Source organism: Zosterops lateralis (genome assembly GCF_965231275.1).
Source record: "Zosterops lateralis genome assembly, chromosome: 34".
In the NCBI taxonomy this organism is placed as follows: Eukaryota; Metazoa; Chordata; class Aves; order Passeriformes; family Zosteropidae; genus Zosterops; species Zosterops lateralis.
This window is the reverse complement of record NC_139794.1, coordinates 639,005-657,104: the sequence shown is the minus strand read 5'-3', so window position 1 is coordinate 657,104 and position 18,100 is coordinate 639,005. Positions and strand designations below refer to the sequence as shown.

Here is an 18,100-nt window from a genome sequence, read left to right as displayed (position 1 = left end):
TTTCCTCCCTCCCCTCCTGAACCTTCATCCCCTCCATCCTCATCATCCTCCCCCTCCCCTTTTTCCATCCTCCTCCTGAGCCTTCATCCCTTCATCCTCTCCATCCTCATCCTCCCCCCCGTTTTTTTTTACCTTCCTCCTCCTCCTCCTGGGCCTTCATCCTCCTCCTCCTCCTCCTCCTCCTCCTCATCCTCCCGGTCCTTCCTCCCCCCGGTTTTTTTTCCTCCTCCTTCCTGAGCCTTCATCCCCTCATCCTCTCCCTCCTCATCCTCCTCCCCCTTTTTTTTCCTTTTCCTCTTCCCGGTCCTTCCTCCCCCCTGGTTTTTTTCACCTTCCTCCTCCTCATCCTCCTCCTGGGCCTTCATCCCTCCCTTCTTCCTCCTCCTCCTCTTCCTGAGCCTTCATCCCTTCATCCTCATCCTCCCCCCCCCTTTTTTCCCCTCCTCCTCCTCCTCATCTTCCTCCCCCCCGGTTTTTTTACCTTCCTCCTCCTGGGCCTTCATCCCTCCCTCCTTCTTCCTCCTCCTCCTCCTTCCTGAGCCTTCATCCCTTCATCCCTCCATCCTCATCCTCCTCCCCCTTTTTTTTTCCATCCTCCTCCTCCTCACCTTCCTCCCCCCATTTTTTTTTTAATTTTTTTTTTTCCATCCATCCTCCTCCTCCTTCCCTCCCCCCTCCTCCCGAGCCTTCCTCCCCCTCTCCATCCTCCTCCTCCTCCTCCTCCTCCTCGTCCTCCCGCGGGGCCCCCCCGGCCCATGAGCGGCCGCCATGGATTGTTTGTGCATCGTCACCACCAAGGTACCCCCGGGACCCCCCGAATCCCCCCCGAAATCACCCCAAAAACACCGCGGGGGGAGGGGGAGGGGAGAGAGGGGGAGGGGAGGGATTTTTTGGGGGGGGTTCAGGGGATTTGAGGGGGATTTGGGGGGTTTTTGGGGGGTCCGGGGGTGATTTTGGGGGTCCTGGAGGGTCCTGGAGGGGGATTTGGGGGGTCTGGGGGAGATTTTGGGGATCCTGGAGGGGTTTGGGGGTCCTGGGGGGGGATTTAAGGAGGATTTGGGGGGATTTTGGGGGGTCCGGGGGGATTTTAGGGGTCCTGGAGGGTCCTGGAGGGGGATTTGGGGATCCTGGGGGGGTCTGGGAGGGATTTGGGGATGATTTGGGGGCGTTTTGGGGCTCCGGGGGAGGATTTAGGGGGGTCCTGGAGGGGGATTTGGGGGGTCTGGGGGTGATTTGGGGGATCCTGGAGGGGATTTGGGGGGGCCTAGGGGAGATCCAGGGGGATTTTGGGGGCTCTGGAGGTGATTTGGAGGTGCTGGAGGGGATTTTGGGGGGGATTTGGGGCTCCGAGGGGGATTTGAGGGGTCCTGGAGGGGTTTGGGGGGTCCTGGGGGTGATTTAGGGGGATCCTGGAGGGGATTTGAGGGGTCCTGGGGCGGATTTAGGGGGTCTGGGGAGGATTTGAGGAGGATTTTGGGGGGGTTTGAGGCTCCGGGGGGGATTTTGGGGGGTCCTGGAGGTGATTTGAGGGGTCCTGGGGGGGATCCGGGGGATTTAGGGGGGTCTGGAGGGGGTTTGGGGATGATTTGGGGGGGGTTGGGGGCTCCAGGGGGGATTTGGGGGGTCCTGGAGGGGATTTGGAAGCTCTGGTGAGGATTTGGGGGGTCTGGAAAGGATTTGGGGGATCTTGAAGGGGATTTGGGGGCGTTTTGGGGGCTCAGAGTGAATTTTGGGGCCGTTCTGGGGGCTCTGAGGGGGATTTGGGGGGTCCTGGGGGAGGCTCCGGAGAGATTTGGGGGGTCCTGGAGGGGATTTGGGGGGATTTTGAGGGGTCCTGGAGAGGATTTGGGGGCGTTTTGGGGGCTCTGGAGGGGATTTGGGGGAGTCTAGAGGGGATTTTGGGGGCTCCGAGTGGATTTTGGGGGCCCTGGGGGGGATTTGGGGGGTCCTAGAGGAATTTGGGGGGGTCTGGAGGGGGTTTGGGGGCTCTGGGGGGGATTTTGGGGGGTCCTAAAGGGGCTCCGGAAAGATTTGGGGGGTCCTGGAGGGGATTTAGGGGGGTCTGGGGGCGTTTTGGGGCCTCTGGGGGAGATTTTGGGGCTCCAGGGGGGATTTTGGGGGGCCTGGAATAGATTTGGGGACGTTTTAGGGGGTCCTGGAGAGGATTTGGGGAATTTGGGGGGATTTTGGGGGGTCCTGGGGTGTCTCTGACCCCCCCAAAGGCGCCGTTGTGAATTTTGGGGGGTCTCAGGTGGAATTTTGGGGGTTTTACATGAATTTTGGGGGGTTTTAGATGAATTTTGGAGGGTTTTAGGTGAATTTTGGGGGTTCCCGGTTGGATTTTGGGGGGGTCTCAGGTGGAATTTTGGTGGTTTTAGGTGAATTTTGGTGGTTTTAGCTGAATTTTTGGGGGGTTTTATGTGAATTTTGGGGGGTTTTAGGTGAATTTTGGGGGTTCTCGGATGAATTCTGGTGGTTCTCGGTTGGATTGTGGGGGTTATTTTTGGGGGGGTTGGGTGAATTTTGGGTTTTTTAGGTGAATTTTGGGGGTTCCCGGTTGGATTTTTGGGGTTTTAGGTGAATTTTGTGGATTTTTTTGGGGGTTTCTGGTTGAATTTTGTGGATTTTTGGGGTGTCCCGGTCGGATTTTGGGGGTTTCAATGTGAATTTTGGGGTGCCCGGGTGTGTTTGGGGCGCGGGGTGGGGGCGGGGCGGTGTCCCCTCCCCCCCCGGGGGTGTCACCACGTGGGGCCGCCGCGTTCCCACGGCAACGGGGGGGGAGGGGCGGCGGCCACGTGGGGGCGGGGGGGGAGAACCCCCAAAATACCCAAAATCCGCCCGAAATACCCAAAAATCCGCCCTAAAACCCCTGAAATGCCCCAAAATTGGCATTTTAAACCCCAAAATTGACCCTAAAACCCTATAATCGGCCCTAAAACCCCCAAATTACCCCAAATTCGGCATTTTAAACCCCAAAATCCGTCCTAAAATCCCCAAAATACCCCAAAATCCGCCCCAAACCCCCAAAATCGGCCCTAAAACTCCCCAAATACCCCCAAAATTGGCCCTAAACCCCCAAAATCGGCATTGAAACCCCTGAAATACCCCAAAATCCGCCCCAAATACCCCAAAATTGGCCCTAAACCTCCCAAATTCGGCCCTAAAACCCCAAAATACCCCCAAATCGGCCCTAAAACCACCCAAAATACCCCAAAATCCGTCCCAAATACCCCAAAATTGGCCCTAAACCCCCCAAAATTGGCATTGAAACCCCCGAAAACCCCAAAATCTGCCTTAAAAGACCCAAAAATCGGCCCTAAAACCCCCAAAATTGACCCTATAAATTCCTAAAACCCTCAAACCCCCCAAAATCGGCCCTAAAATCCCTAAAAATCTGCATTGAAACCCCTGAAAGACGCCAAAATTGGCATTTCAAACCCAAAATCAGCATTAAAACCCCCCAAATACCCCAAAATTGGCATTTAAAACCCCAAAATCAGCATTAAAACCCCCCAAATACCCCAAAATTGGCATTTAAAACCCCAAAATCCCCTAAACTTGCCCTAAACCCTCCAAAATCGGCCCCAAATCCCCCTTAAATCCCCTAAAAATGCCCCTAAAAATCACTAGACCCCAAAATTCGGCCCTAAAACCCCCAAATCCCCCCAAAAAACCCCAAAATCTGCCCCCAAACCCCAAAAATTGGCATTAAAAGCCCCAAAATCGGCCCTAAAATCCTCAATCCCCCTAAATTGGCCCCAAATCAGCCCAGAGAGCCCCGAAAAAACCCAAAATTGGCCCAAATTCCCCCAAAATTTGTCCCTAAATCCACCAAAATCCCCCAAATTTGGCCCTAAACTCCCTCAAAATTCCCCAAATTTGGCCCTAAAACCCCTCAAAAAAACCCAAATCCCCCAAATTCGCCCCTAAACTCCCCAAAATCCCCAAAATTCAGCCTGAAACTCCGTCAAAAAACCCCAAATTAGACCCAAAATCGTCCCTTAAATCCCAAAATCGGCCCTAAAACCCCCAAAATCCCAAAAATCGTCCCTTAAACCTCCAAAATGCCCCAAAATCAGCCCCAGGAGCCCCAAAATTTGGCCCAAAATCCCCAGAATTGACCCCAAATTTCCCTAAATTGGTCGAAAATATCCCAAATTGTCCCAAATTCCTGGAAATTGGCCCAAAATCCCCCAAATTTGTCCTAAATCCTCAAAATTTGCCTCAAAACTGCCCTAAATTGGTCCCAAACCCCCCAAATTTTGGTCCGAAATCGCCCAAAAATCCTCCAAATCCCCCAAATTCGCCTTAAACACCCAAAAATTCACCTGAACCTCCTCAAAATCCACCTGAAATTCCCTAAAATTCACCTGAAATCCCCAAAATTCACCTGAAATCCCCCAAATTTTACCTTAAATCCCCAAAATCCACCTAAAACTCCTCAAAATTCAAATTTCACCCAAAACCTCCAGGAACAGGCCTGGAAATTCTGCCGGAATCTCTCCAAAAATCCGCCAAAAAAAAAAAACAAACCACCCCAAAACTCACCTGAAATCCCCCCAAAAACCCTTCCCTCGCTTTTATCCCTTTTTTCACCCCAACTTTCCCCTCAGAAATTCCCGATTTCACCCGAAATTCCCTCAAAATTCCCTCAGAATTGGCCCCGAAATTCCCCCTCCCGCCATTCCCACGCCGTTGCCGCGGCAACCGAGGCCCCGCCCCTTTTATGTTCCCGCGGCAACCGAAGCCCCGCCCCTTTTCCCCGTTTCCGCGGCAACCGAAGCCACGCCCCCTCCCCCGTTGCCCCGGCAACGCCTTCCCGCGCTCGTTGCCGTGGTAACGCCGCGCCAAAAGCGGAGGCCCCGCCCACTCCGCCCCCCTTTCCCGCGTGGCCGCGCGTTGCCATGGAGACGGCGAGGGGGCGGGGTTTGCGTGAGGGGAAAAGGGGCGGGGCTTATGAGGAGAAAAAAAGGCGGGAACGGGGGCCCGGAGGGGTCAAACGAGGACAGGTACGAGGTGGGCGGAGTTGGGGGGTCCTGGGGGTCGTTTTAGGCCTTTTCTTAGTAATTTTGGGTGGTCTCTGAGGCCCCTTTTGGTGATCTTGGCGGTCTTTGTGTTTTTGGGGGTCTCCTGGAGGTTTTTATGGATTTCTCTGGGCTCCTGAGGGGCTTCTCAGGTCCTGGGGGTCGTTTTGAGGCCCTGGTGCTCCTTTTATTTATTTTGGGGGTCTCGGGGGTCTCTCTGGGCCCCTCTCTATGATTTGAGGGTCTCGGGGGGTCTCTCTGGGCCCCTCTCAATGCCCTTGGGGGGATCCTGAGGGTCGTTTTGTGCTCCTGGTGCTCCTTTTATTTATTTTGGGGGTCTTGGGGGTCTCTCTATCCCCCCTGGGGGTCTCTCTATGCTTTTGGGGGTCTCTCTGTCCCTCCTGGGGGTCTCTCTATGGTTTTGGGGGTCTCTCTGTCCATCCCGGAGGTCTCTCTATGGTTTTGGGGGTCTCTCTGTCCATCCCGGAGGTCTCTCTATGGTTTTGGGGGTCTCTCTGTCCCTCCTGGGGGTCTCTCTATGGTTTTGGGGGGTCTCTCTATGATCCCGGGGCTCTCCTGGTCCTCCCAGGTGTATTTTAGACCCCCCAGGTGCATTTTGGGCCCTCCCAGGTGTATTTTGGACCCCCCAGGTGCATTTTGGGCCCTCCCAGGTGCATTTTGGGCCCTCCCAGGTGTATTTTGGGGTCTCCCATTTATATTTTTGAGTGTCCCTGGTATATTTTGGAATGTCCCATGTATATTTTATGGTGTCTCAGGTATATTTTGGACCCTCCCAGGTATATTTTGGATCCCCCATGTATATTTGGTGCCTCCCAGGTGCATTTTGGGGTCTTCCATTTATATTTTGGGGTGTCCCAGGTGTATTTTGGGCCCTCCCAGGTGCATTTCGGGGTGTCCCAGGTGTATTTGGACCCTCCCAGGTGTATTTTGGACCCCCCAGATGCATTTCTGTGCCCCCCCCCATGTCCCTCCCCCCCAGCCCCTCCCCCAGCCCCTCCCCCGCCCTAATCCCCTCCCCCCCGCTAATCCCGGTTAATCCGGGGCCTCCCGGGGGGGGGTCCCGGTGCCGGGGGGGGGTCCCGGGGGGGTCCCGGGGGGGCCGATGGCGGGAGCGGCCCCGAAGGGCCCGGGGGGGATCCCGGGGGGGGTCCCGGGGGGGCTCCCGGGGCTCGGGGGGGTCCCGGGGGGGGTCCCGGGGGTGTCCCCGGGGTGCGGGGGGGGGTCCCGGGGGGGTCCCGGCTGTTTCTCGCCGTTGCTGTGTCAGTGTCGCCTGGTCTGGAGGGACAGGAGCCTCTCCCTGGCCTTCGGCTGCAAGGTGGGGGACACTGGGATGGACTGGGATGGACTGGGATAGACTGGGATGGAGATTTGGAGGGGCTGGAATTGACTGGGATAGACTGGAATGGACTGGGAGGAGATTTGGGGGGACTGGGATGGACTGGGATGGACTGGGAGGAGATTTGGGGGGACTGGGATGGACTGGGATGGACTGGGAGGAGATTTGGGGGGACTGGGAGGAGATTTGGGGGGACTGGGATGGATATTTAGGGGCACTGGGATGGACTGGGGGAAACTGGGAAGGACTGGGATCAACTGGGAGAGGGCTCTGGAGAGACTGGGGGTGACTGGAGGAGATTTAGGGGGACTGGGATGGACTGGGGGGATTGGAGGGGACTGGAATGGGTTGGGAGTGGATTTGGGGGCACTGGGGGTGACTGGAAGGCACTGGGAGGGACTGGGATAAACTGGGTGGGACTGGGAACGAGATTTGGGGGCACTGGGATGGACTGGGATGGACTAGAGGGATTGGGGGGGATTTGGGAGCACTGGAGGGGACTGGGATGGAGATTTAGGGGGACTGGGATGAACTGGGAGCACTGGGAGGGACAGGAACCTCTCCCTGGCCTTCAGGTGCAAGGTGGGACACACTGGAGGGACTGGGATGGACTGGGGGGGGATCTGGGGGCACTGGGATGGACTGGGAGCACTGGGAGAGGGCTCTGGAGGGACTGGGATGGACTGGGGAGGACTGGAGGGCACCAGGATGGAGATTTAGGGGGACTGGGATGGACTGGGAGGGGACTGGGGACGACTGGGAAGGACTGGGAGAGGATTTGGGGGGACTGGGAGGGACTGGGAGGCGACTGGGGGTGGCTGGGAACAAGATTTGGGGGCACTGGAGGGAACTGGGATGGACTGGGAATGAGATTTGGGGATGCTGGGATGGACTGGGATGGACTGGGGGGCACTGGGAGGGGCTGGAACAGGGAACTGGGAGCACTGGGAGGGACTGGAGCCTCTCGCTGGCCTTCAGCTGCAAGGTGGGATAAACTGGGATGGACTGGGATGGACTGGGAGCACTGGGAACCCCACTGGACCATACTGGGAGCACTGGGAGCTGCCCCAGGACTGTACTGGGACACTCCAGGATCATACTGGGAGCACTGGGACCCCGCCAGTTCCATACTGGGAGCACTGGGACCTTCCCAGTTCCATACTGGGAGCACTGGGACCCCCCCAGTCTCTCCCAGTCCATTCCAGTTCCATACTGGGAGCACTGGGAGCACTGGGACCTCTCCAGTTCCGTACTGGGACCCCCCCAGTCCCAAACTGGGAGCCCTGGGACCCTCCCAGTCTATTCCAGTCCCATACTGGGAGCACTGGGACCCCCCCAGTCTATTCCAGTCCCATACTGGGAGCACTGGGACCCCCCAGTTCCATACTGGGAGCACTGGGACCCCCCCCAGTCTCTCCCAGTCTATTCCAGTTCCATACTGGGAGCACTGGGAGCACTGGGACCTCTCCAGTTCCATACTGGGAGCACTGGGACCCCCCCAGTTCCAAACTGGGACCCCCCCAGTCCCAAACTGGGAGCACTGGGAGCCCCCCAGTCCATTCCAGTCCCAAACTGGGAGCACTGGGAGCCCCCCAGTCCCATACTGGGAGCACTGGGACCCCCCCCAGTCCCATACTGGGAGCACTGGGACCCCCCCCAGTCCCATACTGGGAGCACTGGGACCCCCCCCAGTCCCAAACTGGGAGCACTGGGAGCCCCCCAGTCCCAAACTGGGAGCACTGGGACCTCCCCAGTTCCATACTGGGAGCACTGGGACCCTCCCAGTCTCTCCCAGTCCATTCCAGTCCCAAACTGGGAGCACTGGGACCCCCCCAGTCCCAAACTGGGAGCACTGGGACCCCCCCAGTCCCAAACTGGGAGCACTGGGACCCCCCCAGTCCCATACTGGGAGCACTGGGAGCCCCCAGTCCCATACTGGGAGCACTGGGAGCCCCCAGTCCCAAACTGGGAGCACTGGGACCCCCCCCAGTCCCAAACTGGGAGCACTGGGAGCCCCCCAGTCCCAAACTGGGAGCACTGGGACCCCCCCAGTCCCAAACTGGGAGCACTGGGACCCCCCTAGTCCCATACTGGGACCCCCCCAGTCCCAAACTGGGAGCACTGGGACCCCCCTAGTCCCATACTGGGACCCCCCCAGTCCCAAACTGGGAGCACTGGGACCCCCCTAGTCCCATACTGGGACCCCCCCAGTCCCAAACTGGGAGCACTGGGACCCCCCCAGTCCCAAACTGGGAGCACTGGGACCCCCCAGTCCCATACTGGGAGCACTGGGAGCCCCCTAGTCCCATACTGGGACCCCCCCAGTCCCAAACTGGGAGCACTGGGACCCCCCTAGTCCCATACTGGGACCCCCCTAGTCCCAAACTGGGACCCCCCCAGTCCCAAACTGGGAGCACTGGGACCCCCCCAGTCCCAAACTGGGAGCACTGGGACCCCCCCAGTCCCAAACTGGGAGCACTGGGAGCCCCCAGCCCTGACCCAGTTTCCTCCCAGTCCCTCCCAGTTTAATCCCTTCCCAACCCCCAAATCCCAAACTGGGATTAACTGGGATTAACTGGGCGGGGCCTCCTAAACCCCCTCATTTGCATAAACCCCCTCATTTGCATAAATCCCTTTGTATTTGCATGTTTTTGGTGCTAATTTGCATAAATTTGCATATTCCCATCAGAAATACCGGTACCAAGATGAGGACAGCCCCCCCCTGGAGCAGAGCCCCGCCCACCTGCCCAGCCAGGTAAGGCCACGCCCACCCCGAGGCCACGCCCCTTTGGGGACAGGTAATGTCCATATATGGAAAGGCCACGCCCCCTTTGAGGGAATTTGGGGGGAATTTTTGGGAGAATTTTGAGGGAATTTTGGAGGAATTTTGGGCGAATTTTGGGGGAATTTTTGGGGAAAATTTGGGTGAATTTTTTGGGGAATTTTGAGGGAATTTTGGGAGAATTTTGGGGGAATTTTTTGGGAGGAATTTTGGGAGAATTTTGGGGGAATTTTTTGGGAAAATTTGGGGGAGTTTGTGTGAATTTTGAGGGAATTTTTTGGGAAAATTTGGGTGAATTTTTGGGGGAATTTTGAGGGAATTTCGAATGGATTTTGAGGCAGTTTTGAGGGAATTTTGGGGAAATTTTGAAGGAATTTTGGGAAATTTTTTTTTGGAAATTTTTTGGGAATTTTGAGAGAATTTGGGGAGAATTTTTGGGGAAATTTGGGGGGGATTTTGGGGAATTTTTTTGGGTGAATTTTGGGAGAATTTTTTGGGAATTTTGGGGTTAATTTTGGGTGAATTTTGGGGAAGTTTTCAGGGAATTTTGGGATAATTTTGGGGGTGTTTTGGGCTATTATGGGACGTGTTTTGGGGGTGGTTTGGGGGTCTCTGACCTCTCCCCTCCCCCCCAGGCCAACTCTCCCCCCGTCATCGTCAACACCGACACCCTGGAGGCCCCGGCCTATGTGAGCCCCAAAATCCCCCAAATCCGCCCCAAAATCCACCCCAAAACCCTCCTGAAACTTCCCCAAAAAATCCCTCCAAATTCACCCTGAAATCCCCAAAAAATTCCATCAAAATCACCCCAAAATTCCCCAAAAAATTCCATTAAAATCCCCCAAATCCATCCCAAAACCCTCCTGGAATCACCCCCTGAAATCCCAAAATATTCACCCTGAAATCCCCCAAAAATTCCATCAAAATCCCCCCAAAAATCCATCAAAACCTGTCCCAAAATTCCCTCCAAATTCACCCCGAAATTCCCCCAAAAATCCCATCAAAATCACCCCAAAAATTCCCCAAAAAATTCCATTAAAATCCCTCAAATCCATCCCAAAACCCTCCTGGAATCTCCCTAAAAAATCCCTCCAAATTCACCCTGAAATCCCCAAAAAATTCCATCAAAATCACCCCAAAAATTGTGTCAAAATCCTCCGAAATTCACCCCAAAAATCCCCTTGAAATTTACCCCAAAATTCCCTCAAAACCCCCCCAAAAATTCCATCAAAATCACCCAAAAATCCCCCAAAATTCCATCAAAACCCGTCCCAAAATTCCCTCCAAATTCACCCCGAAATTCCCCAAAAATTCCATCAAAATCCCCCCAAAATTCCCCAAAAAATTCCATTAAAATCCCTCAAATCCATCCCAAAATCCTCCTGGAATCACCCCCCGAAATCCCAAAATATTCACCCCAAAATCCCCCCAAAATTTCATCAAAATCCCCCCAAAAATCCATCAAAATCACCCAAAATCCCCCAAAAAATCCAGCCTGGAATTCCCCCAAATCCCCTCCAAAACCCTCCTGGAATCTCCCTAAAAATTCCCTCCAAATTCACCCTGAAATTCCCCCAAAAATTCCATCAAAATCACCCCAAATTCACCCCAAAATTCAAAAAAATTCCCCCAAAATTTCCATTAAAATCACCCCAAAATCCCCAAAAAAATCCATCAAAATCCTCCCAAATTCACCCCAAAATTCCCCAAAAATTCACCTCTAAATCCCCCCAAAAATCCATCCCAAAATTCCCAAAAAAATTCACCCCGAAATCCCCCAAAAATCCCATCAAAATCACCCCAAAATTCCCAAAAAATTCCATCAAAATCCTCCCAAATTCTCCTCAAAATTCCTCCAAAAATCCGTCCCAAAATTCCCAAAAAAATTCCCCCAAAAATTCCCTCAAAATTCTCCCAAAATTCCCCAAATTTCACCCAAAAAATCCCCTCAAAATTCACTCCAAAATTCCTTCAAAATCTTCCCAAAATTCCCTCAAAATTCACCCCCAAAACTGCCAAAAAATCCTCCCCAAAATCTCAAAAAAAAAAAAAATCCCCAAAAAAACTCCCAAAATCCCTCAAAATTCCTTTAAAATTCACCCCCAAAACTGCCCAAAAATCCCCCTCAAAACCCCAAAAAAATTCCCCAAAAAACCTCCCAAAATTCCCTCAAAATTCCCCAAAAATCCTCCCAGAATTCCAACAAAATTCCTTCAAAATTCCCCAAAAAATCTCCCAAAATCTTCCCCAAAATCCCCCAAAATCTGCCCTGAATTTCCCCCCCCAGATCTTCCCTAAATTCCCCAAAAATCCCCCAAATTTTCTCCCAAAATTCCCAAATTTCCCATTTTTTTTGTCCTTTGCAGGTGAACGGCACCGAGGGGGAGATGGAGTACGAGGAGATCACTCTGGAGAGGGTGAGAGCCCCAAAAAACCCCAAAATCCACCCAAAAATCCACCTGGGAACCCCAAATCCACCTGGGAATCCCAAAAAAACCAAAATCAGCCCAAAAATCCACCTGGGATCCCCAAAATCCACCTGGGGGCTCCAAAATCCACCTGGGAATCCCAAAAACCCCAAAATCAGCCCAAAAATCCACCTGGGAATCCCAAAAAACCCCAAAATTCCCCCCAAAAATCAGCAAAAATCCACCTGGAAACCCCAAAAATCCATCTGGGAACCCCAAGAAAATCCAAAAATCCAAGTGGGGATCCCAAAAAACACCAAAATCAGCCCAAAAATCCACCTGGGAACCCCAAAAATCCTAAAATTCCACCTGGGAATCCCAAAAAACTCCAAAAATCCACCTGGGAACCCCCAAAAAAACCAAAAAAATCCACCTGGGAACCCCAAAATCCACCTGGGAATCCCAAAAAAAACCCAAAAATCCACTTGGGAACCCAAAAAACCCCTAAAATTATCCCAAAATCCACCTGAGAATCCCAAAAAACTCCAAAAATCCACCTGGGAACCCCAAAAAAACCCCAAATCAGCCCAAAAATCCACCTGGAAATTCAAAAAATCCCCCAAAAAATCCTCCCAGAGCCCAAAAATTCTCCTTTAATGGGATTTCTTTTAATTTTTTTCTTTTTTTTGTTTTTAATGGGGTTTTTTTTGAGGTTTTGGGGGGAATTTTGGGGGTTTAAATTTAGGAATTTTTTGGGAATTTTTTGAGCTTGTGGGACCCCCAAAATCCATTAAAAAAAAACCCCAAAATTACCTTTTTTGTTATTGTTTTAGTGATTTTTAATGGAGTTTTTGAGGGTTTTTTGGGGGGAATTTTGGGGTTTAAATTTAGGAATTTTGGGGGGATTTTTTGAGCTCGTGGGACCTCCAAATTCCATCCAAAAAAACCCCAAAAATATATTTTTTAAATTGTTTTTTGAGCAATTTTTAATGGATTTTTTGAGGTTTTTGGTGTTTAAATTTAGGGATTTTTGGAGCTCGTGGGACCCCCCCAAAACCCATCAAAAAAACCCCCAAAATTTCTATTTTTTTGCTATTTTTTGAGCGATTTTATGGGGATTTTTTTGAGGTTTTTGGGGGGAATTTTGGAGTTTAAATTTAGGAATTTTTTGGGAATTTTTTGAGCTCGTGGGAGCCCCAAAACCCATCAAAACAAAACCCAAAATTTCTATTTTTTTGTTATTTTTTGAGCGATTTTATGGGGATTTTTTTGAGGTTTTTGGAGGGAATTTTGGGGTTTAAATTTAGGAAATTTTTGGGGGATTTTTTTGAGCTTGTGGGACCCCCAAAAACCATCCAAAAAAAATCCCAAAAATTCCCTTTTTTTGTTCTTTTTTGAGCAATTTTTAATGGATTTTTTTTAGATTTTTGGGGGGTTTTTTGGAGCTCATGGGACCCCCAAATCCCATTTTAAAAAAACACCAAAAATTCCCTTTTTTTCTTATTTTTTTAGCAATTTTAATGGGATTTTTTTTTGATATTTTGGGGTTTTTTAAATTTAATTCCTGCCTGTCCCGGGGGGGGTTTGGGGGTGGATTTTGGGGTTTTTTGGGGTGTTTTGGGTCCTCCAAAAGCCCCAAATTCTGCAGGGGAACTCGGGGTTGGGGTTCAGCATCGCGGGGGGAACCGACAACCCCCACGTCGGGGACGACCCCGGGATCTTCATCACCAAAATCATCCCCGGAGGAGCCGCCGCCCAGGACGGGAGGCTCAGGTGAGAAAATGCACAAAATTCATCCGAAATTCAGCTTTGGGACCCTCAAAAACCCCAAAAACAGCCCTAAAAAACCCAAAAATTCACCTGAAAAATGTCCCAAAACCCCGAAATTCATCCCCAAAATCATCCCCGGAGGAGCCGCCGCCCAGGACGGGAGGCTCAGGTGAGAAAACGCCCAAAATTCACCCAAAATCATCCCAAAATTGGCTTTGGGACCATCAAAAACCCCGAAGAACAGCCCTTAAAGCCCCAAAAATGCCCAAATTGACCCCAGAAAACCCAAAATTCATCCCAAAAAACCCAAAATTCATCCCCAAAATCATCCCCGGAGGAGCCGCTGCCCAGGACGGGAGGCTCAGGTGAGAAAATGCACAAAAACACCCGAAATTCATCCAAAAATCACCCAAAATTGGCTTTGGGACCCTCAAAAACCCCCAAAAAACAGCCCAGAAACTCCAAAATCCTCCCAAAAAACCCAAAATTCATCACCAAAATCATCCCCGGAGGAGCTGCAGCCCAGGACGGGAGGCTCAGGTGAGAAAACTCACAAAATTCACCCAAAAATCTGCTTTGGGAGCCTCGAAAACCCCAAAATCCAGCCCCAAAACCCCAAAAACCACCCCAGAAACCCCAAAATCCTCCCAAAAAACCCAAAATTCATCCCCAAAATCATCCCCGGAGGAGCCGCCGCCCAGGACAGGAGGCTCAGGTGAGAAAATGCCCAAAAACACCCAAAATTACCCCAAAATCTGCTTTGGGAGCCTCGAAAACCCCCAAAAATGGCTCTAAAAACCCTAAAAAACCCAAAATCCATCACCAAAATCATCCCCGGAGGAGGCGCCACCCAGGACGGGAGGCTCAGGTGAGAAAATGCCCAAAAACACCCAAAATTACCCCAAAATCAGATTCAGGACCATCAAAAACCCCCAAAAATGGCTCTAAAAACCCTAAAAACCCCAAAATTCATCCCCAAAATCATCCCCGGAGGAGCCGCCGCCCAGGACAGGAGGCTCAGGTGAGAAAATGCACAAAATTACCCCAAAATTCATCCCAAAATTTGCTTCAGGAGCCCAAAAAACCCTAAAATTGACCCCAAAAACCCCCAAATTCATCCCCAAAATCATCCCCGGAGGAGCTGCAGCCCAGGACGGGAGGCTCAGGTGAGAAAATGCACAAAAACACCCAAAATCTGCTTTGGGACCCTTGAAAACCCCCAAAATCCACCCCCAAAACCCCAAAAACCACCCCAGAAACCCCAAAATCCTCCCCAAAAAACCCAAAATTCATCCCCAAAATCATCCCCGGAGGAGCCGCCGCCCAGGACGGGAGGCTCAGGTGAGAAAACGCCCAAAAACACCCAAAATTCACCCAAAATCTGCTTTGGGAGCCTCGAAAACCCCCAAAAATGGCTCTAAAAACCCTAAAAAACCCAAAATTCATCACCAAAATCATCCCCGGAGGAGCCGCCGCCCAGGACGGGAGGCTCAGGTGAGAAAATGCCCAAAATTCATCCGAAATTCAGCTTTGGGACCCTCAAAAACCCCAAAAACAGCCCTAAAAAACCCAAAAATTCACCTGAAAAATGCCCCAAAAACCCAAAATTCATCCCCAAAATCATCCCCGGAGGAGGCGCCGCCCAGGACGGGAGGCTCAGGGGAGAAAACGCCCAAAAACACCCAAAATTCACCCAAAATCTGCTTTGGGACCATCAAAAACCCCAAAAATGGCTCTAAAAACCCTAAAAACCCCAAAATTCATCACCAAAATCATCCCCGGAGGAGCTGCCGCCCAGGACGGGAGGCTCAGGTGAGAAAACGCCCAAAATTCACCCAAAATTACCCCAAAATCCTCCCAAATCCACCCCAAACTTCGTAAAATTCCTGAAAAATATCCCAAAAATTCTAAAAAAATTCTAAAAAAAATTTCTATAATTTCAAATAAGAAAAATTGAAAAAAAAAAATCCTGAAAAATACCCCAAAAAATTAAAAAAAAAAAAAAATTTAAAAATCCAAAAAAAATCAGAAAAAAATCAGAAAAAAAAATTTAAAAAAAACCCGAAAAAATCAGAAAAAAATTTAAAAAAAATCCGAAAAAAATCTGAAAAAAATCTGAAAAAAAATCCGAAAAAAATTTAAAAAAAAATCCGAAAAAATCAGAAAAAAATCCGAAAAAAAATCCGAAAAAAATCTGAAAAAAATCCAAAAAAAAAAATCTGAAAAAAATCCGAAAAAAATCTGAAAAAAATCCGAAAAAAATTTTAAAAAAATCCAAAAAAAAATCTGAAAAAAATCCGAAAAAAAATCCGAAAACAATCTGAAAAAAAAAAAAAAATTAAAAAAAAAATCCGAAAAAAAATCTGAAAAAAATCCGAAAAAAAATCCGAAAAAAATCTAAAAAAAATCCAAAAAAAACCCGAAAAAAATCCGAAAAAAATCTGAAAAAATTCCCAAAAAATCTCTAATTTTCCCCCAATTTTTTTTTCATTGCAGAGTGAACGACAGCATCCTGTTTGTGAACGAGGCCGACGTGCGGGAGGTGCCGCACTCGGCGGCCGTCGAGGCGCTCAAGGAGGCCGGGGCCGTGGTCAGACTCTACGTCATGAGGAGGAAAGTCCCGGCCGAGAGGGTGGTGGAGGTCAAGCTCATCAAAGGGCCCAAAGGTACCCCAGAATCGCCCCGAAATTACGCAAAAATTATCCTAAAATTATCATAAAATTATCCCAAAATTATCCCAAAAATTACACCGAAATTAACCCAAAATTATCCCAAAATCATCCCCAAATCACCCCAAAAATCATCTCAAAATTACGCCAAAATTATGCCAAAGTTATCCCAAATTACCCCAAAATTATCCCAAAATTACACAAAAATTCACGCCAAAATCGTCCCAAGAATTATCTCAAAATTATCCCAAAATTATCCCAAAATAACCCCAAAATTATCCCAAAATTATACAAAAATTCACGCCAAAATTATCCCAAAATTATCCCCAAATTATCCCAAAGTTATCCAAAAATTATCCCAAAATTACACCAAAATTATCCCAAAATAACCGCAAAATTATCCCAAATTACCCCAAAATTATACAAAAATTCACGCCAAAATTATCCCAAAATTATCCCAAAAATTACACCAAAATTACCCCAAAATTATCCCAAAATTATACAGAAATTCACGCCAAAATTATCCCAAAATTATCCCAAAATTATCCCAAAAATTACACCAAAATTACCCCAAAATTATCCCAAAATTATCCCAAAATTATACAGAAAGTCACGCCAAAATTATCCCAAAATTATCCCAAAATCGCTCCAAAAATACCCCAAAAATTGTCCAAAAATTACTGCAAAAATTACACCAAAAATTACCCCAAAATTATCCCAAAATAACCCCAAAATCAGCCCAAAATAACGCCAAAATTACACCAAAAATTATCCCAAAATTATCCCAAAATCATCCCCAAATCACCCCAAAAATCATCTCAAAATTACGCCAAAATTATGCCAAAATTATCCCAAATTACCCCAAAATTATCCCAAAATTACACAAAAAACTCATGCCAAAATTATGCCCAAATTACCCCAAAAATTACCCCAAAATCATGCCAAAATTACCCCAAAAATTATCCCAAAATTATCTCAAAATTACCCCAAAATTACCCAAAAAAATCACGCCAAAATCATCCCAAGAATTATCCAAAAATTACTCCAAAATTGCCCCAAAATTACCCCAAAATCTCCCTTGGAAACTCCAAAATTCTCCCCAATATCCCCTTGGGAACCCCCAAATCCACCCCAAAATCCCCCAAATTTACCCCAAAATCTCCCTTAGAAGCCCCAAAATTCCCCAAAATCCCCAAAATTCCCAAAATTTGCCCCAAAATTCTTCCCAAATCTCCCCGGGAGCCCTAAAATTTGGGGACCTCGGGGGCGTTTGGGGACCTGCTGAGGTGACAGTGGGGAGGGGACAGTGGGGGGGACACAGGTGACAACAAAAGGTGACAATGGGGAGGTGACACAGGTGACAATGAGGGAGGTGACAATGGGGAGGTGACACAGGTGACACAGGTGACAATGAGGGAGGTGACAATGGGGAGGTGACACAGGTGACACAGGTGACAATGAGGAGGTGATAATGGGGAGGTGACACAGGTGACAAAGGTGACAATGGGGAGGTGACAATGGGGAGGTGACACAGGTGACACAGGTGACAATGAGGAGGTGATAATGGGGAGGTGACACAGGTGACAAAGGTGACAATGGGGAGGTGACAATGGGGAGGTGACACAGGTGACACAGGTGACAATGAGGAGGTGGCAATGGGGTGACAAAGGTGACACAGGTGACAATAGCACAGGTGACAATGAGGAGGGGACAATGGCAGAGGTGATAATGGGGAGGTGACACAGGTGACAATGGAGGTGACAATGAGGTGACACAGGTGACACAGGTGACAATGAGGGAGGTGACAATGGGGAGGTGACACAGGTGACACAGGTGACAATGAGGGAGGTGACAATGGGGAGGTGACACAGGTGACACAGGTGACAATGAGGGAGGTGACAATGGGGAGGTGACACAGGTGACACAGGTGACAATGAGGGAGGTGACAATGGGGAGGTGACACAGGTGACACAGGTGACAATGAGGGAGGTGACAATGGGGAGGTGACACAGGTGACACACGTGACAATGAGGAGGTGGCAAGGGGGTGACAAAGGTGACACAGGTGACAATAGCACAGGTGACAATGAG

General features: G+C 50.0%; 1 protein-coding gene across 1 annotated transcript in view; it reads left to right on the top strand.

Annotated features, from left to right (window-relative positions):
- Positions 1-503: 503 nt before the first annotated feature.
- The window catches only part of DLG4 (discs large MAGUK scaffold protein 4), a gene marked incomplete at its 3' end in the record, with an annotated part of 36,370 nt that continues 18,773 nt past the window's right edge, over positions 504-18,100 (top strand). Inside the window, exons 1-6 of the mRNA XM_083881503.1 lie at positions 504-798; positions 9,071-9,136; positions 9,799-9,852; positions 11,530-11,580; positions 13,220-13,344; positions 15,838-16,007. Coding sequence (XP_083737629.1) covers positions 769-798; positions 9,071-9,136; positions 9,799-9,852; positions 11,530-11,580; positions 13,220-13,344; positions 15,838-16,007 — 496 coding nt within the window. The 5' untranslated portion in view covers positions 504-768. The remainder of the gene's footprint in view (positions 799-9,070; positions 9,137-9,798; positions 9,853-11,529; positions 11,581-13,219; positions 13,345-15,837; positions 16,008-18,100) is intronic.